The 19,885-nt window shown below is 39.6% G+C and overlaps 1 protein-coding gene across 4 annotated transcripts in view; it reads left to right on the forward strand.

The window, feature by feature from the left end:
* FOXN3 (forkhead box N3) overlaps positions 1 to 18,335 on the forward strand; it is a 526,444-nt gene extending 508,109 nt beyond the window's left edge. For all 4 annotated transcript variants that reach the window (XM_043981748.1, XM_043981751.1, XM_043981750.1 and 1 more), the window contains one exon: positions 16,616 to 18,335. In XM_043981748.1, coding sequence (XP_043837683.1) covers positions 16,616 to 17,165 — 550 coding nt within the window. In that variant the 3' untranslated portion in view covers positions 17,166 to 18,335. The remainder of the gene's footprint in view (positions 1 to 16,615) is intronic.
* Positions 18,336 to 19,885: the final 1,550 nt, after the last annotated feature.

Genomic DNA, 19,885 nt, shown 5'->3' on the forward strand with positions numbered 1-19,885 from the left:
CCTGTGCTATGTCTACTAATCATAATGCTGGATTGCTTTAAAAATAAACGTGGCTCAGACAGGCCCTTTTCTTCTAGTTCTCTATTAATAGGTCATGTTTACCTTCAGATTAATGATCTTAACCCTGCTCCATAATGTAGGGTTACTCATGTTCATGCCTCAGGTTATGAATGCCCTTTGATTTCTTGTTGTTTTCGTTATAAAACATTTTTTCAAGCTCCCCTCATTTTCTCTCTTTCCTTCCTTGGGCTATTTTAATAACACCTATCCATTTTTATTAACAAATCCTAAACATAGATTTCTGCTACAATATTGATCATTCTTAGATTTGATCCAAGATACCGTTCTTACTCTGAAGAAGATTGAAAAGGAAGATGAGGGAAATCCAAAGAAAAGGGATTGCCTTCCTCCAAATGTAAAGAAGAAGGTGACCTTCAGCAAGAGCTGAATTAAACCCTGCTGCTTTTAATTGTTACCTTCACATCCTGTCTCCTTGCAAATTTTAATCATCAATGTCTATAGTCCCATTTGCTTTGGAGTAGTAAGAATATTCAGGTTAAGAGGTGGCAGAGTTTGAAAGTATTGATACAAATTGTTAAAAAAAAAAAAAAGTTCCTTGTTGTTAATAAATGCCAGGAAGTCTAAAGAGAAACAAAAGAAATAGGGTGTTTTCTGGTTTGCTTTGCCTATGGCTTGACCATTCTAAAACATATTGATTAAGGAACATTTAACCTGGCTGAGTGGCAGACTTTATGAATTCAGAGCTAAACTGTCCAAGATAAACATGGCAATTAGAGTTTCAGAACCCAAGACACATCTACCATGTCTTAGAATAGAGTTCTTAATGACTGAAACTCTGCCTCTGAAAAGATGCAATGCAAAGTCCTGGAAAAGTATCCTAATTTACCTCTTTCATACCAACTATAATTGCATGGTCATCATTTTATTTTATTTCTTTTTTTGGTCATCTATTTTTGCAGTGTGTCAAATGAGCCTCAAGACCAACTGAAACTGAGAAAAATTAAAATACAGGGTGGGAGGGATAAAGAAGTAGAAAAGGAGATGGAGTCAGTAAGTGGTCAGAATTATATTGGAACCTTAGATAAAACCACCTGGAAGGGACCAAAGGCTCTTGTGGTTGTAAACAATTTGTTCATCAGTTTTGGGGGGTGGAGGGGAGGAAGGGAAGTTAGGAAGACTGACTAAGGACCTATTTCCTGCTTTATTTGTCATGATGGAATGTGTCTCTGTATGTATGTATCTTTATGTAAATGGATTATTCTTAAGTAAAAAACATTTTCTTTGTGGAAGGGCTTTCCTCCTTCTACTTAATGTCATGGGCCATGTTTGTTTACCTTAACTTGAAAGCTGCTATTGATATATATATATATATATATGAAGTGTTATTTTATTAGCTAATCATTACTCAGCTTGTGTTTGCAGGATTCTTCTGCATATAATTATGATGTAAAAACTCCTTGTTAAGAGTATCTGTCAATAGCGTAATTGGCTTCACTATGTTGACTTTTAACACAACTACTCCAGATATGGCCCATCATAATACATGTGAAACCTGCCCGTTTTTAATTTGCCTGGGAGAATATTCCCCATAACACATTATGCTCAAAATAACAACTCCTGACATCCTTCAGTCTTAAGTTACCTGTCTGAATGCTCTGTAGCTTTCTCAGTAGAGTGTGTTGTAGCAATTACATTGGATAAAGCAGAGACTACCGCAAAATAGGAGAGAAAGTGTTTCTGACATTTTGAGGGATGAAGAGGTCCTAGATATTTAAAATCATCACGAGAATTCTGTATTCAGGAGCTCCACCAATAACTTCAGGTCAGGGTCAACTTCCAGCCTTTGCCAAGTTATTTTTTTACCCAAGAGCCTCTGGAGTCAGGTCACTTGAAGACTGGAGGAGGAGTAAGGTCAGTTGGTGGAGACTCACCCATGGGATGATGGGTGATCAGGAAATGGTCCTTCACTTGGAAAGGCAAAGGTTCTTAACCTGAGATCCTTGGAGATATTTTAAAGGGTCTGTGATTTTGAACAGGAAAACAATTACATCTTTATTTTCACTAGCATCTAACTGAAATTGAGCATTTCCTTCAAATTATTTAAATCATTATTCTGAGAAAGGGTCCATAGGCTTCATCAGACTGAAAAAGGGGTCCATGACACAAAAAAGTTAAGAACTATTGGCATAAGTGTAGTTTACTAGTTGGTGTTGCTCCCCATCTACAAATTTGACTGAGTCCATTACTTAAGTTTTAGCAGGTTTCAGAATGAAGGCTTCAATTAAATTACTAGTCCTACTTGGTTGCTACCTTGAGCCTGGGTGGAAAACACTCAACATCTCTTTAGGCTCAAACGTAGCCATGGGGGGAATCCATTAATTTAGGACTGAGTGGCTTTAGAATGGCCTAGTAATATTCCAAACTACAGTATAAAATTAAAATAAAATGACTATAGGGGCAGCTAGGTGGCACAGTGGATAAGGCACCAGCCTTGAATTCAGGAGGACCTGAGTTCAAACCCAGCCTCAGACACTTACTAGCTATGTGACCCTGGGCAAGACACTTAACCCCCATTGCCCTGGGAAAAAAAATGAAGAAAAATAATAAAATGACTATAAAATGATTGATTAATCCCTTTTGAGGTTGCATACAGTTTGAATGAGTGATACAGAATATTTCTCTCCATTGGCTTCAAAGAAAACAACTTAACTAGATAACTCCAGGTACATCATCAACCAAGATCATAAGCCCAGGCCCTCCTGCAATCAGTAAAACCAGTTTGTAAAGTCATTCTCAAAAGGGATCAGTCAGAATCCTGATTTCCCATCTTAAGGCCTGTCACTTGTCAATTTTCTTTGTTTTTTTCATTCATAAATGTTCTTTGCTTCTAAAGAAGGAATAAGGTGTTAGTTCAATCTTCCTTATTAGGCTGGGTCTGAGATTCAGTTGTGCAGGGGTTTTTTGGTATCATGGACCCCTCTTGGGTAGTATGGTGAAGCCTATGAACCCCTTCACAGAATCATGTATTTAAATACATAAAATACAATATATAGGTTACAAAGGAAACCAGTTGTTTGTTGAAAACTGTTATCAATGGGGCAGCTAGGTGGCACAGTGGATAGAGCACCGGCCCTGGATTTAGGAGGACCTGAGTTCAAATCCGATCTCAGACACTTGACACTTACTAGCTGTGTTACCCTGGAGAAGTCACTTAATCCCAATTGCCTCACCAAAATGAACACATGCTCCTGGCTCCTATCTCCCTGACAAGAGTAACTCAAGGAAAAGGCCCAGATTGGCCATTTGCCTTCAAGAAGGCAAATGGCAGAGGTCACAGGACATAATTGAACTTTTCATCGGGGTAGGAAGAGAAATTAAATAAACAAAGAAAGGAGCAGACAGGTTTGGGGTTTTGTTTTGTTTTGTTTTTTTGAATGAAGTAAAATTTCCTTGTAATATTGACATAAGAACTCATCTGTGAGTAGTAGCCAACTGGATAGGTGAGAGAGTGGATAGAGCACTGGACTTGGAGTCAAGAAGACCCGAGTTCAAATATTGTTTCAAATACTAACCTGGTCCAGTCATTTATCTGCCTCAGTTTTCCCTATCAGCAAAATGGTTATGATAGCACCTACCCTTCAGAGCTGTTGTGAGAACCACATGAGAACTTGTATGAATGGTAGCTATTATAATTATCATATAAGAAATAATACCTTCCACAGGGCCGGGGAGGGGTGAGGGAGCAGTAAGAGAAGTAGAGGGAAAGTTTGTGGGGTTAGCTGGATCCTCTGCTTCCACCAAGCATAATTAATATAAGCAGCATTCATTATATTTTATGTTTCTGATGATTCTGAATTCTGAGCCATTACCAAAACTTTTCATATGTAAAAATATGACAGATATCATAATGTCACACCTCATCTTCCAAATGTGTGCCCATGACCAGCCCCTATGTAATCCTCTGTGGTCTCATGTTTTGTTTTGCTTTGTTTTGTTTTTAACTTTAGCCAAAATACTCCCTCTCAAGATAACTGGTAGAGAACAAAAATATTTCTTACCCTTTTGTCTATGATGTAGTATTTTCCCATTTTGAAAGGAATCATTTTAGAGATGGGGTGGGGGCGGAGAAGAAAGAAAATCATTTCTCCATGAAAGTATATTGATGTTGGTCCATTTTGAAAGCAGCATGGCAAATCCCTGGTGCTTTTGAAGGTCCATTAAGGTGCAGCCTCTCTCTTAGCCAAGAAAGACAACTTGTTCCAGGCCTTATTGCCTTCTTAAACATGATTTGCCACCTAGAGCTTTATTTTTGTGTATTCAGAGAACCCAGAGCTAGAAGGGGCCTTTAAGGATCATTTAAAACAGCCTTTCCTCATCTTTTAGACATGGAAGCTTATTAAGACCCAGCTAAGATTGTACTGCGTTATTTGAAGTTGCTCAAAAGGACCATAGACCAACCAGTTGAAAAGAACCTATTCCCTCTAATACTTTTTTGGAGTGATTGTGTCAGGAGCTCTGAGAACTCCTCTAATACTTTTTAGAATTCTAAAATTGCTATGAGATAGCTAGGTAGTGCAGTGGTTAGAGTGCCAACCCCAGAGTCAAGAGGACCTGAGTTCAAATTTGGCCTTAGATGCTAGCTGTGTGACCCTAGGCAAGTCACTTAACCCTGTTTGCCTCAGTTCCTCATCTGTCCAGTGAGCTGGAAATGGGAAATCATTCCATTATCTTTGCTAAGAAAATCCTTAATGGGATCACAGAGTCAGATACAACTCAACAAGAAAAAACAAAAAAACAACGCAAACCCTTTAGTTTTTAGTTTTCTAAAAAAAAAATCAAATTTTTTTATTTTCTTATTTTCTCTTCCTCAACCTTTTTAGGATTCTTCTTACTTGTTTCATTTTCATTCTGTCTTTCCATTGGGGTCTTGTATTTTGTGGTATTTTCAAACTATTAATGCCCTTACTTTTTTTTATTAATTCCTTTTTTAAAAAACAGTCATTTCCAGATATATCCCACATGGAATACTGCTTCTACCCCCCTCCCTGCCCCATTTTTAAAGAGGAGTTGAGCCAAGCCGTTCTTTAGGGATTAAGTGACCTTTTTGTCAGAGTTTTCCTGAGTTACTCATCTCTTCCAAATCTTTCTAGTTCTATTTCTTAATAGACAGAGACTTGCTCTTTGAGAGACTAGCCTGCCTTCAGACTATTGCTTCAATAATCCTTTGAGTTTTATCCATTTGTTTAGGCTTGCTAAAGAATTGGACCCTACAAGTAAATCCTTTTAGTAGGTGACTTTGCTCCAAACAATAACAGGAAGGTTCAAAGATAATAACTCCAGTGTGCTTATAATATGGAGGGAATAGTAATAATTCACCTGCTTTTCTAGCACTGTGTAGATTATAAATCAGCCACAAGTCAACAAGCACTTATTGTGTGCCCAGCACTATCCTAACTGCCAGAGATACAGAGACCCCTTCGATATTGAATGAGGAAGATAATATGCAAACAGCCGGATACAAACAAGATGCATAGAGAATTACCAAACTCTTTTCTCATATCCATCATCAACTCAACCTAAATGTCACATTAGGCTTTAGAGATTTACTCTTTATAAACAGTTATCAATTAATCATGCCAATAGTTAACTATTGGAGAAGATTCATTTATTCATTCATCATTCACAACTGTCTATTTCTTTTTACTTTTCTGCATCCACGTTGTGGCTTGCCTTCCCTCCATTAGATTCTAGGCTTCTTGAGGGCAGGACCGGTTTGTTTTTGTCTTATTGTGTGCTCCTAGCAATGTGTCTGACATATGGTAGGTATGGAGATGAAACTTGAATGTTTACTATATGACAAGGCACTACAGCAAGACCTATCAGGGTTACAAAGAATAAGACACAGTGCTTGCTCCTGAGCTTATAGTCTAAAAGAGAAAGCACCTATAACTTATAAAAATATAGCAGTAAGAACCTAACTCTTCCCCCCGCCCAACTTAAGTTATTGGAAACATTGATTTTTCTTAGTCTGAACTATTATGATTTCTTCTTTGCTAAATATTTTCAATTCTACCTGACAAGAGAATTAATACCAGGTTCATTTTGAAGATTAGTAGCATATGGTTTTGTTGAACCATATTGCTTAAACTATTAGAGGCTTAGCAAAATCAAGCGACTTTAATTCATGCTAATGTATGATAATTTGGAGCATCTTTACATGTAAATTTAGCTAAAACAACAAAAAAAGATGCAGCCATTTAAAATGCATCCCTTGTTTCACTTTAATGAATGATTTTGAGGCAATAGTTATAAATTCAGCTTACAACTAGTTTGGGATGGCTGATTTCTCCTTTTGAGCATTTGGTATCCTGTAATGACAACCCCTGCAGTGGTGAGCCATCTCCAAGTAAATGCAGCTGGCTTGCACAATCATGAATGACTTTGCACCGAGTTATTAATAATTGAAGGAGCTTGTCTCTTCCTGCTGCGTTCCATATGTAATTTATGGCTTTATAAGCCCATGCTAAAATCTAGAGAACAGTCAGTGCTATTAAGTAGGAGAAGTAGACTTTTTCTATCTTATTTCCCTTCACTGAAGTTCTATCATTGCAAGCACGTTTTTTGAAGCTTGAAATATTGGCATTAGAGATGGTGCGTTCCTACTTTGGTGATAGCAGTAATCCTCCTTCCCTGGCAGGTGAGGAAATCTAAAAGCCGCAACTTGAGTTTCCTCTGGACCTGTCCTTGACAGCCGAGGCCAGTCACTTCCCCACTTCTTCTTGCCTTCAGTTTCTTCATCGAGAAAATGAGAAAATGAGACCCAATAGATGTGTTTGTAGGCCTCTTTTAGCAGAAACATTATCCAGTACTGTTGTGTGCCTTTTGTATTTAAAACAAACCAAAAATGAAAAACCAGCTTAATACATTCAGACACAAAGTTGGTACACATTCCAGGCTGCTCATTCACACAATGGAAGGTCTGGTCTTACTACTCTTCAGTCATAGACCCTTGGAGGTCATCTACTTAAACTTTGACCCCAAAGCATGAATGACAATTCAGGAGGGATATAGAAAGCTTCTTAAAACGCCCAGAATTGCGTGGCTTCCTCAGCTGCAAGTAGGTTTTCGTTCTTGTTTTATGCAACTTTTTCCCCCCTGTTACTTTCTTAGTATTTAAGTGACAAAATCCCCTGTGTGACCTTGGGCAAGTCACTTAACCCTGTTTGCTTCAGTTTTCTCAAATGACCTGGAGAAGGAAATGGCAAACCGCTCTAGTATCTCTACCAAGAAAACACCAAATTGAGGCAAGAAGAATCAGACATGACTTAAATGACTGAACAACAAAAAAAATAGAAACATTGACACATAGGAAAACTAAAATAGATCAGTGCACAGGCAAAAAACCAGTCAACAAATTATTTATTAAACCTTCCACATAACAACTTAACCCATCACAGTTTTGCTATATTGTGGGTAAGCATAAGAAATTAAATGGGAATTGGGGGGAATTTTACAGAAGCTGCAGCCATGTGAAAGCCAGCAAATGATACAGAAAAGGTTTAGGAACTCAGAAATGCATAAAATATATGTATAGTATTGCACAATACCTTTTAATATCATAAATAAATTTTGCAATAAGGGACTGTAAATACCCCATAAAAGAAAAATAAAAAATTCAGACTTCTTCTCTAGTACAAATAGAAGGCTAAGGGCAGCTAGATGGTGCAGTAGATAAAACACCAGCCCTGGATTCAGGAGGACCTGAGTTCAAATCCAGCCTCAGATACTTGACACTTACTAGCTGTGTGACCCTGAGCACTTAACCCTCATTGCCCCACCAAAAAAAAAAAAAAGAGAGAGGGCTAAAAAATTTTACACGAATTTTCCAGATTATGGGGAGGTGGTAGGGGGAGCAGTGCTGTGCCTCTAACTTTCAAGATGTGGAAGGGATAACTATACCCTTTTTTTTTTTTTTTTTGTGGGGCAATGGGGGTTAAGTGACTTGCCCAGGGCCAACACAGCCAGTAAGTGTCAAGTGTCTGAGGCTGGATTTGAACTCAGGAACTCCTGAATCCAGGGCCGGTGCTTTATCCACTGTGCCACCTAGCCGCCCCCCTTACTATACCTTTTTACTATGGATCAGGCATAATGCTAGGTAAGTATAAAAAAAAAAAAAAAAAAGAAACCATCCCTATTCTCAAGAACCTTAACTTCTAACAGGAAAAAATGAGTACAAGAACCCTCCATTTTCATTAACCTTTGCTAAAACTGCCAGAGCTTGTTGACTTCACAGCCTGCTTGCACCTCACCTATCCAGTCTTGGCTACTCTGAAACACAGCCATGAACCACGAAGAACCTCCCCGTCCGCCCCCCCCCCCAAAAAAAGGGGGGTGAGGGGGGGGCGGCCAGGTGGCACAGTGGATAGAGCACTGTCCCTGGATTCAGGAGTACCTGAGTTCAAATCCAGCCTCAGACACTTGACACTTATTAGCTGTGTGACATTGGGCAAGTCACTTAACCCTCATTGCCCAACCAAAAAAACAAAACAAAACAAAAAAGGGGGGTGCGTGGGGAAAAGGGAGAGGTTCTAAGGAGCCAAAATAGCTGTCTCAAAAGTCTGTGCACTAAAACCCATGTATTTGACTCATTGGGGTGAGTCTTCCAAGCCCTCACAAAGCATGAGCCTGTTCACTCTTTGCACCCTGTTCTGACAAGCCTGCTTATCAGGTTTCTCAGCCCACAGTAGGTTAAAAGTGGGGTGGGAGCTGCTGGAGGCACCCTGAGAAAAAACAGCAAGAAGCGACCTCAGGCAGTGGAGGGAGAGAGGAAAGAAGAAAGTAGGTGTACGAACTTTTAAATTAAAAAGACGGCATTCTGGGACCTCTTAAGTGGCCTGAGGTGGCCACTGTGGCCCTCCTTTGGTAGCATGATCTGGGCCTGTGATTTCATTGGCTTTAATAATGAGCCGTGAAGAGATTCCCTTTAATCATATCAGCAGCAGTGCTCAAAGTTACAGTCTTGGGAGAATGGCCTGGACCACCAAGAGGTTCAAGGAATTGTCCAGGTCCAAAGGATGTCTTGGATGCAGTGTCTGAACCCAGGGTCTTCCTGCCTCTGAGACCAACGTTCTGTCTGCTGTGCCATTCTGTCTCCCTGTGAAAGACTGTTGCAGTATTTTATGCTTATAATGATGTCCTGAAAATAAAGGATACTTGTTTATTTGTGGTAGCTCAGTAGCTTTTTAACTGGCAGGGATTTTTAGCACAAACTTGTATGTATAACCATAGGAAGAGGGGAAGAGAGGTTCCTTATGAGAAGAGTATTGACTTTGAAGTCAGAAGGCCCACCTGGGTTCAACCTGAACTCAGATGTTTTTATGAGTTCTTTGAGGGCAGGAACTACCCTGCCTCTTTTTGTATCCCTAGTGCTTAGCACAGTGACTGGCACATAGTAAGGGCTTAGCAAATTTTTGTCTGGTTTTTTAAATGCTTATTTTTTTAATTGATGGAATAAAACAAACATTTCCATAACATGGTAAAATAGAAAAGATGGTTGCACATGAAACTATGTATAACTTACTCCTTTTAAATACAAAACAGTTATCATCTAAATTTCTATGTTTTCCCCTCCTTCCCCCATGGCTACCATTAGACACAAGTAGGTGTGTATATGTGTATGCATAACTACACACATACATGTATATATGTGTGTACATATATGTGTATGTGCACACACATGTAAAGTTATTCTATACATGCTTCTATTTATCAGTTCTTTCTCTGGGTACAGATAGTGTCTTTCTTCGTATATCCCTTATAGTTAATTTGGGCATTTATAATAGTCAAAATGATTTAGTCATTCAAGGTCATTTTTTTTTTTTGCGGGGCAATGGGGGTTAAGTGACTTGCCCAGGGTCACCCAGCTAGTAAGTGTCAAGAGTCTGAAGCCAGATTTGAACTCAGGTACTCCTGAATCCAGGGCCAGTGCTTTATCCACAGCGCCACCTAGCTGCCCCATTCAAGGTCATTCTTAAAACAATATTGCTGTCACTATATACAGTGTTCTTTTGGTTATTGACTATCTGTGACCTTGGGCAAGTGACTTAATTCCTTGGCCCCTGGTTTCCTCATCTATAAAAATGGGGTTGTTAAACTAGATGTTTTCTGTGATCCCTTCTGGTTCAAAATCTATGATCCTGTTAGCTCTGGGCCTCAGTTTCCTCATCTGTTAAACAAGAACATTAGACTAAATGGCTTTTTTTTTTTTTTTTAGTGAGGCATTTGGGGTTAAGTGACTTGCCCAGGGCCACACAGCTAGTAAGTGTTAAGTGTCTGAGGCCGGATTTGAACTCAGGTCCTTCTGACTCCAGGGCCAGTGCTCTATCCACTGCGCCACCTAGCTGCCCCTAAATGGCTTTTAATGACCTTCTAACTCCAAATCTGTAGCCCTTTCCCTTGCTATTCTCCCCAGGCTATGTTGCTTCGGGTACTCATTACTACCTCTTTGATACTTGTGCAATAGGTGTGGCAGTCCACCTTTGGCATTAAAATACGGGGAATCAAGCCCATTGGCCCCAAGATAAGAAATCCCCTGATGAGGCATGCAGAAGTACCTCTTGATTCATGGTAACAATCTAGAAGGTAGTAAATTCAGATCAAAGACTTAGAGCTAGAAGTGACCTTTAAGGTCATCTGGTCCAATGGTGTCAAGTGCAGATAGGACTGGGGCCCACTGATCTGCACAGGAGGGTCTCTAAGAGCCACATATTGACATAGTTTTAAAATGTATTACCTATGTATGTTGTGTTATATCTTTATTTTGTTAACTATTTCCCAGTTACATTTTAATCCCATTTGGCTGCACTCCCATACCGTGTTCGATACTCCTCATCCAGGTTAGCCCTGTCATTTTACAGCCAAGAAAACTGAAATCTTTATACAAGTAGCTAGTAGCAGAGCTGGGAGTGAACCCAGCTTCTCTAACACCAGATGTAATATCATTTTCCTGTACCAAATGGAAGCTTCCATCGCTTAGTAGAAACTATTTGTGATATGGCTCAGGACTCAGAATTAGTTAGGATTTCTTTTTTAACTTCTTTGCCAGCCAAATGTAAGAGGGCAGTCTCAAAATACCCGACCTCAGTGAGAACCACTGAGGAGAGCAAAAGACTACACACCCAATATGTTGTGTGGAAGAAAAGGAACACTCTAGTTGGCCAAATGCCTATAGAAATCTTGGGGCAGCTAGGTGGTGCTGTAGATAGAGCACTGGGTTTACAATCAGGAAGATGCATCTTCCTGAGTTCAGATGTGTCTCTGGACCCTTAATAACTGTGTGACCCTGGGTAAGTCACTTAACCCTGTTTGCCTCAGTTTCCTCATCTGTCAAATGAGCTGAGGAAGGAAATGGCAAACCACTCTAATACCTTTACCAAGAAAACACCAAATGGGGTCAAGGAGAGTTGGACATGACTTAAAATGACTGAACAACAACAATAAAATAGAAATATTGACACATAGGAAAACTAACAAAGGACAGAAAATCAGCCATCACCAGGAGTCTTTGGATACTGGATATGGAGTCAAAGGACCTGGGTTCCAATCTTGGCCAAGCTATTTCCCATCTTCATTTGTGACTTTGGGCAAATGATTTAACCTTTCTGGGCCTCAGTTTCCTCATTTTTAAGAAGAAAAATCTTGGAATAGGCATTTCTTAGATCCCTCCAACCTACAGTCCATTGGCCTGCACTGAATCTCAGTAGCCTTTGAGGGTATCATGCTAAGTCAGTATGCTAAAGGCATGCTGGTTAGCATAGTTGACCAATTTGGGGTAGCATTTGTTGTGTATTGTTCTTCATGTGTTATAATGACAACCCTGACTCATTTTTGAAAAGTTGTTGGGTCATAATAAAAAAGCATATGATGCATTTTAGAAAGACTTTCTTTCAAAACAACTTAAGATGTTTTTAAAATGTTTCAGGACCTAAGTGATTAATCCTTATCTATCCAGAAGATATGACCATATATGTTATCATGATAATTACTTCTCTTTAAGTACTCTCTTTACTACAACCCTCTAAGGAATATATTATCTTTTTTCATTTTACCCATAAGAAAATTGAGGCTCAGGTTAATTTTTATACCTTTTTATGGAACGAATCCCACCAGCTGCCAGGATCTCATCCCAAATCAGTCATTCAGTTTAGTGTCAATTTTCTTAAATGTAAAATGGGAATAACAGTTGTATCTACTGCCCAGGGCATTTGTGAGAATCAAATGAGATTATAAAGCACTTTGTAAACTGTAAATCACTATATAAATGCTAGCTATGTCTACTACTAGTACTACTACTACCGTTATTATATTCCCCTAGATTATACAACTAGTAAGTATTAAAAGTTCTGATGCTCTCTGTCTCTCTCCCTTTCCCTGTCTCTCTGTCTTTCTCTTTCCTCTGTTTCCCCCTTCTGTCTTTCTCTGTCTCTCCTGTTGTCTCTTTCTCACCTTGTCTCTTCCCCATCCGTATTTCTGTCTCTTTCTGTCTCCTTCTCTTTTCCTCTTCCTCCCCTTCTCTTCCCCTCTCTCTTTCCTTGTTTTTCTGTTTCTCTTCTCCATGCTTCTCTCTGTTACTCTGTCTCCCTGCCCCCATCCCCCTTTCTCTGTCTGTCTTCCTTTCTCTCTGTCTCTCTACTTGTCTCTTCCCCATCCATATCTCTCTCTCTCTCTCTCTCTCTCTCTCTCTCTCTCTCTCTCTCTCTCTCTCTCTCTCTCTCTGTCTATTTCCTTCCTCTCCTCTTTCTTTCTATCCCCTCCTCCCAACTCTCAATGGCTGAGATTTTGCCACACTTAGTTTTAGAAGACAGGGAAAGGGGATTCTACATTATAACAGTATTTCTATCCTCAGACATTAAAAATTTTTAAGTTTTAGACTTTTGAGGGAGGAAGGAATAATCAAACTCCATTTATCTCAGAACCTTAGTTCCAAAGAGCACATTTCCCCAGTGATGTCTGAGTCAGTGAGATTACTGTCACTTAAGGTTGAAAACCCACATATTTCAAGGTTCTTTCTCACACTCACAGGTCTTTAGGGTCAGCACAAGTTTGGGAGGGGAAGTGCATTCTCTTGTTTAAGCCACTGAGGTTTTATTAAGTCAATACTGTGTAGGTCAGTGAATCAGGGTGGCTCCATTGCTGACCCAGAGTATGCATCTGCTTTTGGCTCTTTTTCGAACAGTATGTTCCCTTTTATCCAGCATCCAAATATCCCCAAAGCTCAAGAAACTAGAATTTTCCCCACAGGACTATGGAGTGATAATGAATGTTCATCATGATGACCCTGAGGCAAGATCCGATGTCCCATCTGAATATTTGAAGATTAAATTACATTCGTTGGGATTTTCATGTTAATTATATTCTAATTTATTGGAAATTGGCAATGTGGGCACAGGAATGCCCACTTACCCCAAAATAGTCACTTAACCAGCATGCCCTATCTCCCAACCATTCTTTTTTTTTTTTTTTTTTAAGTGAGGCAATTGGGGTTAAGTGACTTGCCCAGGGTCACACAGCTAATAAGTGTTAAGTGTCTGAGGCCGGATTTGAACTCAGGTCCTCCTGAATCCAAGGCCGGTGCTCTATCCACTGCGCCACCTAGCTGCCCCTCTCCCAACCATTCTTTACTAAAATAATTATATCCTATGATCATGCCAAAAGGACTAATAGAAGTGTTCATTGATGAAAGAGAATGATGCCCAAACAGTTCCCTTTTTCATAGCCCTTCATGAAAGAAGTCCCACCTATCACCAGGATTCCCTCAAAAGTCCATCATTTGATAAAAGTGTCAGAGCCTGCTAGGTTCTGGGCACTCGGCTAGACTCTGGGCATAGGAAGACAGAAATGAAGCATTCCCTGTCTTTAGACCTGTGGTCTCTCCAGGGAACCAACACAGACACAGAAGTTTATACAAAGCATATGGTCAATAGATAGTCATTTTGGAGCTTTGGTAGTAATGGGGGGCAGCATTCTAGTAAGCCTCTTTGAGGAGGTGTCAGTTGAGCTTGGCTTTGAAGGAAGATAGGGATTCTATGAGCTGATAATAAGGAAGAAGAGCCTTCCAGGCATGGAACACAACCTGTGCAAATCACAGAAGTGGGAAATGTTATATAGAAAAAATAATAGGTTATTTTGATTGGAATACAAAGTCCAGGAAGTTGGGGAAGGGAAGAGAATAAGCATTTATTAAGCACCTACTATGTGTCAGGAACTGTACTAAGCATTTTAAAAATATCATCTCAGGGGCAGCTAGGTGGCACAGTAGATGGATCACTGGTCCTGGAGTCAGGAGGACCTGAGTTCAAATCCAGCCTCAGACACTTGACACTAGCTGTGTGACCCTGGGCAAGTTACTTAATCCCAATTGCCTCACCAAAAAAGTTTTTTAAATAAAAAAATAAAATATCATCTCATTTCATCCTTACCACAACCCTGAAAGGTAGATGCTGTGAGGGGGTGTTTAAGGGAAATAATGTGTAATCATCCTGAAAAGGTATTTGGAGCCAGATTACAAAGAGCTTTGAACACCAAATAGAGAAGCTTGTGTTTTATCCCAGGTGAGGAGCCACTGGAACTTTTTTTTTTAATTAAGCCAGCTATATGATCATACTTATGTTTTCAGAAATATCAGTTTGGCAACTGAGTGAAGGATGGATTATAAAGAAGAGAGACTTGTTTACTCAGCTGTTCCACTGCCAAATCTCATCATTTCTACCTCACTCACATTCATCCCCTTCTTCTTATTTCTCACAGCTAGCATCCCTCATCATTTGTATACTTTGTAGTGGCGTCCTGATTGGTCTCCCTTCTCCAAGTCTTTTCCCCTTTCCAATCTGTCCTTCACAAAGTTGCCTAAGTGATTTTCCTAATGTGCCGTCTTGCAACTCAGCCCATACCAGTGTTTCTGTGTTACCTCTAAGATCAAATATAAACTCCTCTCTTTGATATTTAAAGCCTGGCACAACCTTGTGCCCTTCTACCTTTCCAGCTGCCTTATTGTTAATTATTCCCATTCACATACACTACAGACTGTCCTTCCTGTTCCTCACAGGAGACATTCTCCCACCTCTCCGCCTTTGCCTTGTCTATCTCCTCAAGCCTGGGATGCACTCACTCCTTACCTCTAACCCTCAGGAGGCCTTGTTCCCTTCAAGATTCAGCATAGGTGCCACCTTCTACATGAGTCCTTTCCTGATCCCCATAGCTACTAGTACTTTCCCCCTGAATTATTTTTTTATATTCTATCTATGAATGTGTTGCCTTTTTCCTGGTTAGACTTTAAGATGCTCGAAGACAGAGAATGTTTTTACTTTAGTCTTTGGAATCCCATAACCTAGCACATAGTAAATGCCTTAATGTGTGTGGTTTGATTGATTAATCAGATACTATAGCAGATGATAGATCAAGAAAAGCCTGACCTATGGGTGTGACCGTATTAATAGAGAGAAAGGGAATGGATGTCAGAAATGCTATGGAGTCATAATAGACAAGCCTTGGTAGTCTGTTGAAAATAGTGAGGAGATGGCTGGTCAGAAACAGTGAGAAATTGAAGATGACTCCAAGCATTGTAGACTTTGACACCTGAAAGGGCAATGGTTTCATAGGGACACTAGGAAGAAAGAGGTGTGTTTTAGGGGGGGAAAAGAATGAGTTCTATTTTAAACATGGTTGAGTTTGAGATATTCACTGAGAAATGTCTACCAGGAAGTTGGTGATTTAGGGCTGGAACTCAGGAGAGAGACTAGGGCTGGATATATAGAGAGCATTATAGAGATAGTTAAAACTAGGAAGGTATCTTAGCAATCATGTAAACTATAATCATGCATTGAGCCCACCACCTGTTTTTATACAGTCCATGAGCTAAGAATGGTTTCTAAATCCCTAATCTATTAGAAACCACTACTCCTGTTTTACAGATGAGGAAAATGTCCCCTAGGTGACTTGGGAACCTGATATGTGCCACCTAAGGATCAAATGGGAGAGAAGTCAATTAGCCTTCACAAATGAGCATCCTAGTAGCTAGCCTCTCCATCCCTGACCTTATATTTAATCTCCTGGCAAAAAACACCATGACTCTTTCTTCTGTAGGTAATGCCCTGACAAAAGAGTCTGCCTCCTTTACCCTCCATCCATGCCAACATGAGACGCTTTCTGATTCCATAATCTTTGCTGATTCATGGAATGGGACAATAGCCTAATTTTTAAAACTTATTTAAGATAATAAATGGAGTTTCCACCACTGCCAGAAAAGTATTGTTTGGGCTCCATAGTTATCCACACTGGATGAAAGTATCATTGATGGAAGATAAATGTGGATCATTGAGGCATTTGGTATTGGCAACCATTTCTTCACACCAGCTCTACTTCCTACCATAGTAGTTCCGATTTTCTTTCAAGTACACCCATGCCTAGTTAGCAGGCTTAATCTTGAATGACTTGATCACAATTTGATGTTTTTTTCAATAGTCACAAGCAAAAATGTAGTGGGGTGTTTTTTTCTGGCTCTGTTTTGATGCCATACCTTCTTCTCTTTTTTCCTCAGGAATGGCATGACCAGTTGTCGGATGCGGACAGAGAGTGAGCAGTCCTGTGGCTCCCCGGTTGTTAGCGGTGACCCAAAGGAAGATCACAATTACAGTAGTGCCAAATCTTCCAACCCCAGGAGCACCTCCCCTGCCAGTGACTCCATTTCTTCCTCCTCTGCTGATGACCATTACGAGTTTGCTAACAAGGGCAGCCGCGAGGGCAGCGAGGGCAGTGAGATCAGCTTCCAGAGTCAGGAGAGCTATAGTGAAACGGAGGAAGATGACAGGAAGCATCCCAGAAAGGAGACCAAGGATTCTTTAGCCGACAGCGGGTATGCATCCCAGCACAAGAAAAGGCAGCACTTAGCCAAGGTGAGGAAAGTTCCTAGTGACACGCTGCCCCTTAAAAAGCGACGCACAGAGAAGCCCCCTGAGAGTGATGATGAGGAGATGAAGGAAGCAGCCGGGTCTCTCTTACACTTAGCGGGAATCCGATCCTGCTTGAACAACATCACCAATCGGACGGCAAAGGGGCAGAAAGAGCAAAAGGAAACCACAAAAAATTAAAAAACAAATCGCTGATTTGTTTTGAACTTAACTAAAAAAAATTTTGTTTCAGCACGTCAGGAGAATTCTAATGATTTGTGGCAATATCAGCAATTTTTTTTCCCTTTTGGTTTGGTTTAATTTTTTTTTTTTTGGACCCTTAAGATTTTTTTATTTTTAAAGGAGATTGAAGCCATAGAACTCATTGACACTCAGCTGTTTTACAAAAGCTTTTCATTATCTGAAGACAAAACCGTAAAAGCCAAAATTTACATTGCTTTCTCCAGCTTGTCAGAAATACATGGTTGACTATGCCATGACTCCCACATTAATGCAATGGAAGTACAATTTGGCACCTAGAGGAGATGTACACAGATCAGTCATTGGTCAGGCCCAGTCCCTAGGATTAAGAAATTAAAATGCTCACATGATTGGGTTAATGAGTTGGATGGGAATTAAGGAGATTTGGGGAAAGCAGGAAGCCCTTTGGTATTGACACAACCAGGAACCAGCCTGGGGCACTGTGGGTTCCAGTGGTGATGCCTGTTTCAAGTCTGGAATTGCCCCATGTTAGGCACAGTTGTTTCCTGCTTTTACATACCCCTTGGCTTGGAAATGTAAAGACTGATGCCTTTTTTAAGTGGTCGAAACTGAACTGTGTATGTAATGGGTCTTGGTAAATAATGAGAAGAAATAGGGCAAATTGTTAGAGATCTCGCTAATCATTGAATTCTGTCTTCTATAGTAAATTCAGAAGCCATAAACCCGAAGATTGGCACAGCGTACAAAAAAAAAAAATGACAATAATGCAGAAAACAAACTATGTCTTCTTAACTGCCTGAGTGAAAAGCAATCAAGTCTAAGAAATTACAGTAGATATTAAGGAAGGAAATAATGATACAGATCTTTTTCTGTGGATCAAAAATATTTGATCTAGTTTTAAAAAAATTTAAAAGCTACAAAACCTGCCATTAGTATTATGATATGTTAAAAAAAATTGTTTTCAAGGCATATTGGTGGACAAGAAAATAAAATCTACCAAAAAGAACTCCTAAGATGCCCTCAAAAAGGAGTTTGCAGTTAATGTCAGTCAGGATTCATCTGTGCAAAAATCATTGATTTCCAGATTCACCCAGTGTAGTAGCCAGCAAGAATATCTGATCCACAGTGCATGGATTCCTTTGAGGAAAACAAAACAAGAAATCACACAAAAAAAACAAAAACAAAAAAACAAACAAAAAAAACTTTTTTTATTCAAAGATAACAAAGTTCTTGTAAGGTAAATAATGTATTTAGCATGAAGCATGAATTATTTTCATATAAATATAGAAAATAGAGAAAAGGCTATGCCTCTAATTTTTAAGCCTTTAGGCTTAGAAGTTTTTTGTTTTTTGTTCCAGTTGGTTGTTTTTTTGTTTTTTTGTTTTGTTTTTTTTTTTGTTGTTGTTGTTGTTGGGTTTTTTGTTTGTTTGTTTTGTTTTGTTTTATTTTTGATTTTTTTGAAGCAGGTGTTTAAGGTTTAACCTTCTTCAGGGACAAACACTGACTGTTGGGGAATTTACTCTGCAATATATATAAATATATATATAAATAAACTCCACGCTCTGGTAGGGCTTGGATGGTTGAACTATACTGCCTTGTCTGAACATTCAGCCCCCTTCTCCCCCCACCCTGACTTCTCTGTTTAAAAAAAAGTGTGTCCTTTCTATTTGTCTGTACATGTCTAACATGACGCAATAATTTGAGGGCAAATTTAGTAGTGAGTGTGTATGATAGAATCAAGAGAATAATGGGAAGCTGAAACTGGAAAAATCATGATGATTTGGTTCTGGGAGAGATGGCAGTGAATAATTATGCAAATTTGCCCCTAAGGAGGAAGAAGAAATTGCTAACAGGCCTTATCTGATGATGGTGTGAGATACGGTACAAGGTTCAGGAGAAAGTGACACAAGTGGTAGAAATGCTACTCCCTTGATATTTTCCAGTAACAATAGAATTTAAAAGGGAAGGAGAGGAAGGCCCTGGTCTCCATTTCCTTCAGCACTCTAGAATCTTGTCCTAAAATCATCTGAATTACGAGGATACAGTATAATAGGACAACCTAGTGAAAAGCAGAAACCCCTCGTTTTTCATTTATTTAAAAAATGCATCTATGCCCAGAAGATCTTGGGTTTTTTCTCCTTTCAAAAACCTGAAAAGCTAAGAACAGAAAGATCTGATTCCCCCAACTTGTGCCACACACACACACACACACACCTACCCAGTGAATTGAAATTAAAACAAACCACTTACCGCCCAATATAGAAGGACTTAGTGGGTAATTTTGATTAAGAAACGGAAGGCTTATGCAAGGGGTTCAGATACATCTGCTGGTGTTTGGTGAAGGATAGAAGGCCTTTAAATCAAAGAAAAACTGATTGGCCTACACCACAAAATTGTTTTCCTCTAATTCAGTGAAGAGGGGACTCTTTGTTTTATAAATCTGTCCCAGGTAGAACCAGTTAATTGAGCCTGAATTCATCTTTTGCTGATTCAGCATCATTACTCAGGCAAGATTTTGTCACTGAAACAAGCACGAGTACTTTCTGTCTGGGTGAATGGGGACAGAAATGGAAGCATTCTGTTCACTCAGGTTCACCTAAGATCCCTTGCACCATGAAGTAGGTCACCCAAAGGCAGAAAGACTCTTGAGTTCTTCTTCCAACTATCTTGTCATTGTTTCCTGCCCCACAATCCCTGCA

This window comes from Dromiciops gliroides, chromosome 2, assembly GCF_019393635.1.
Source record: "Dromiciops gliroides isolate mDroGli1 chromosome 2, mDroGli1.pri, whole genome shotgun sequence".
Lineage (NCBI taxonomy): Eukaryota > Metazoa > Chordata > Mammalia > Microbiotheria > Microbiotheriidae > Dromiciops > Dromiciops gliroides.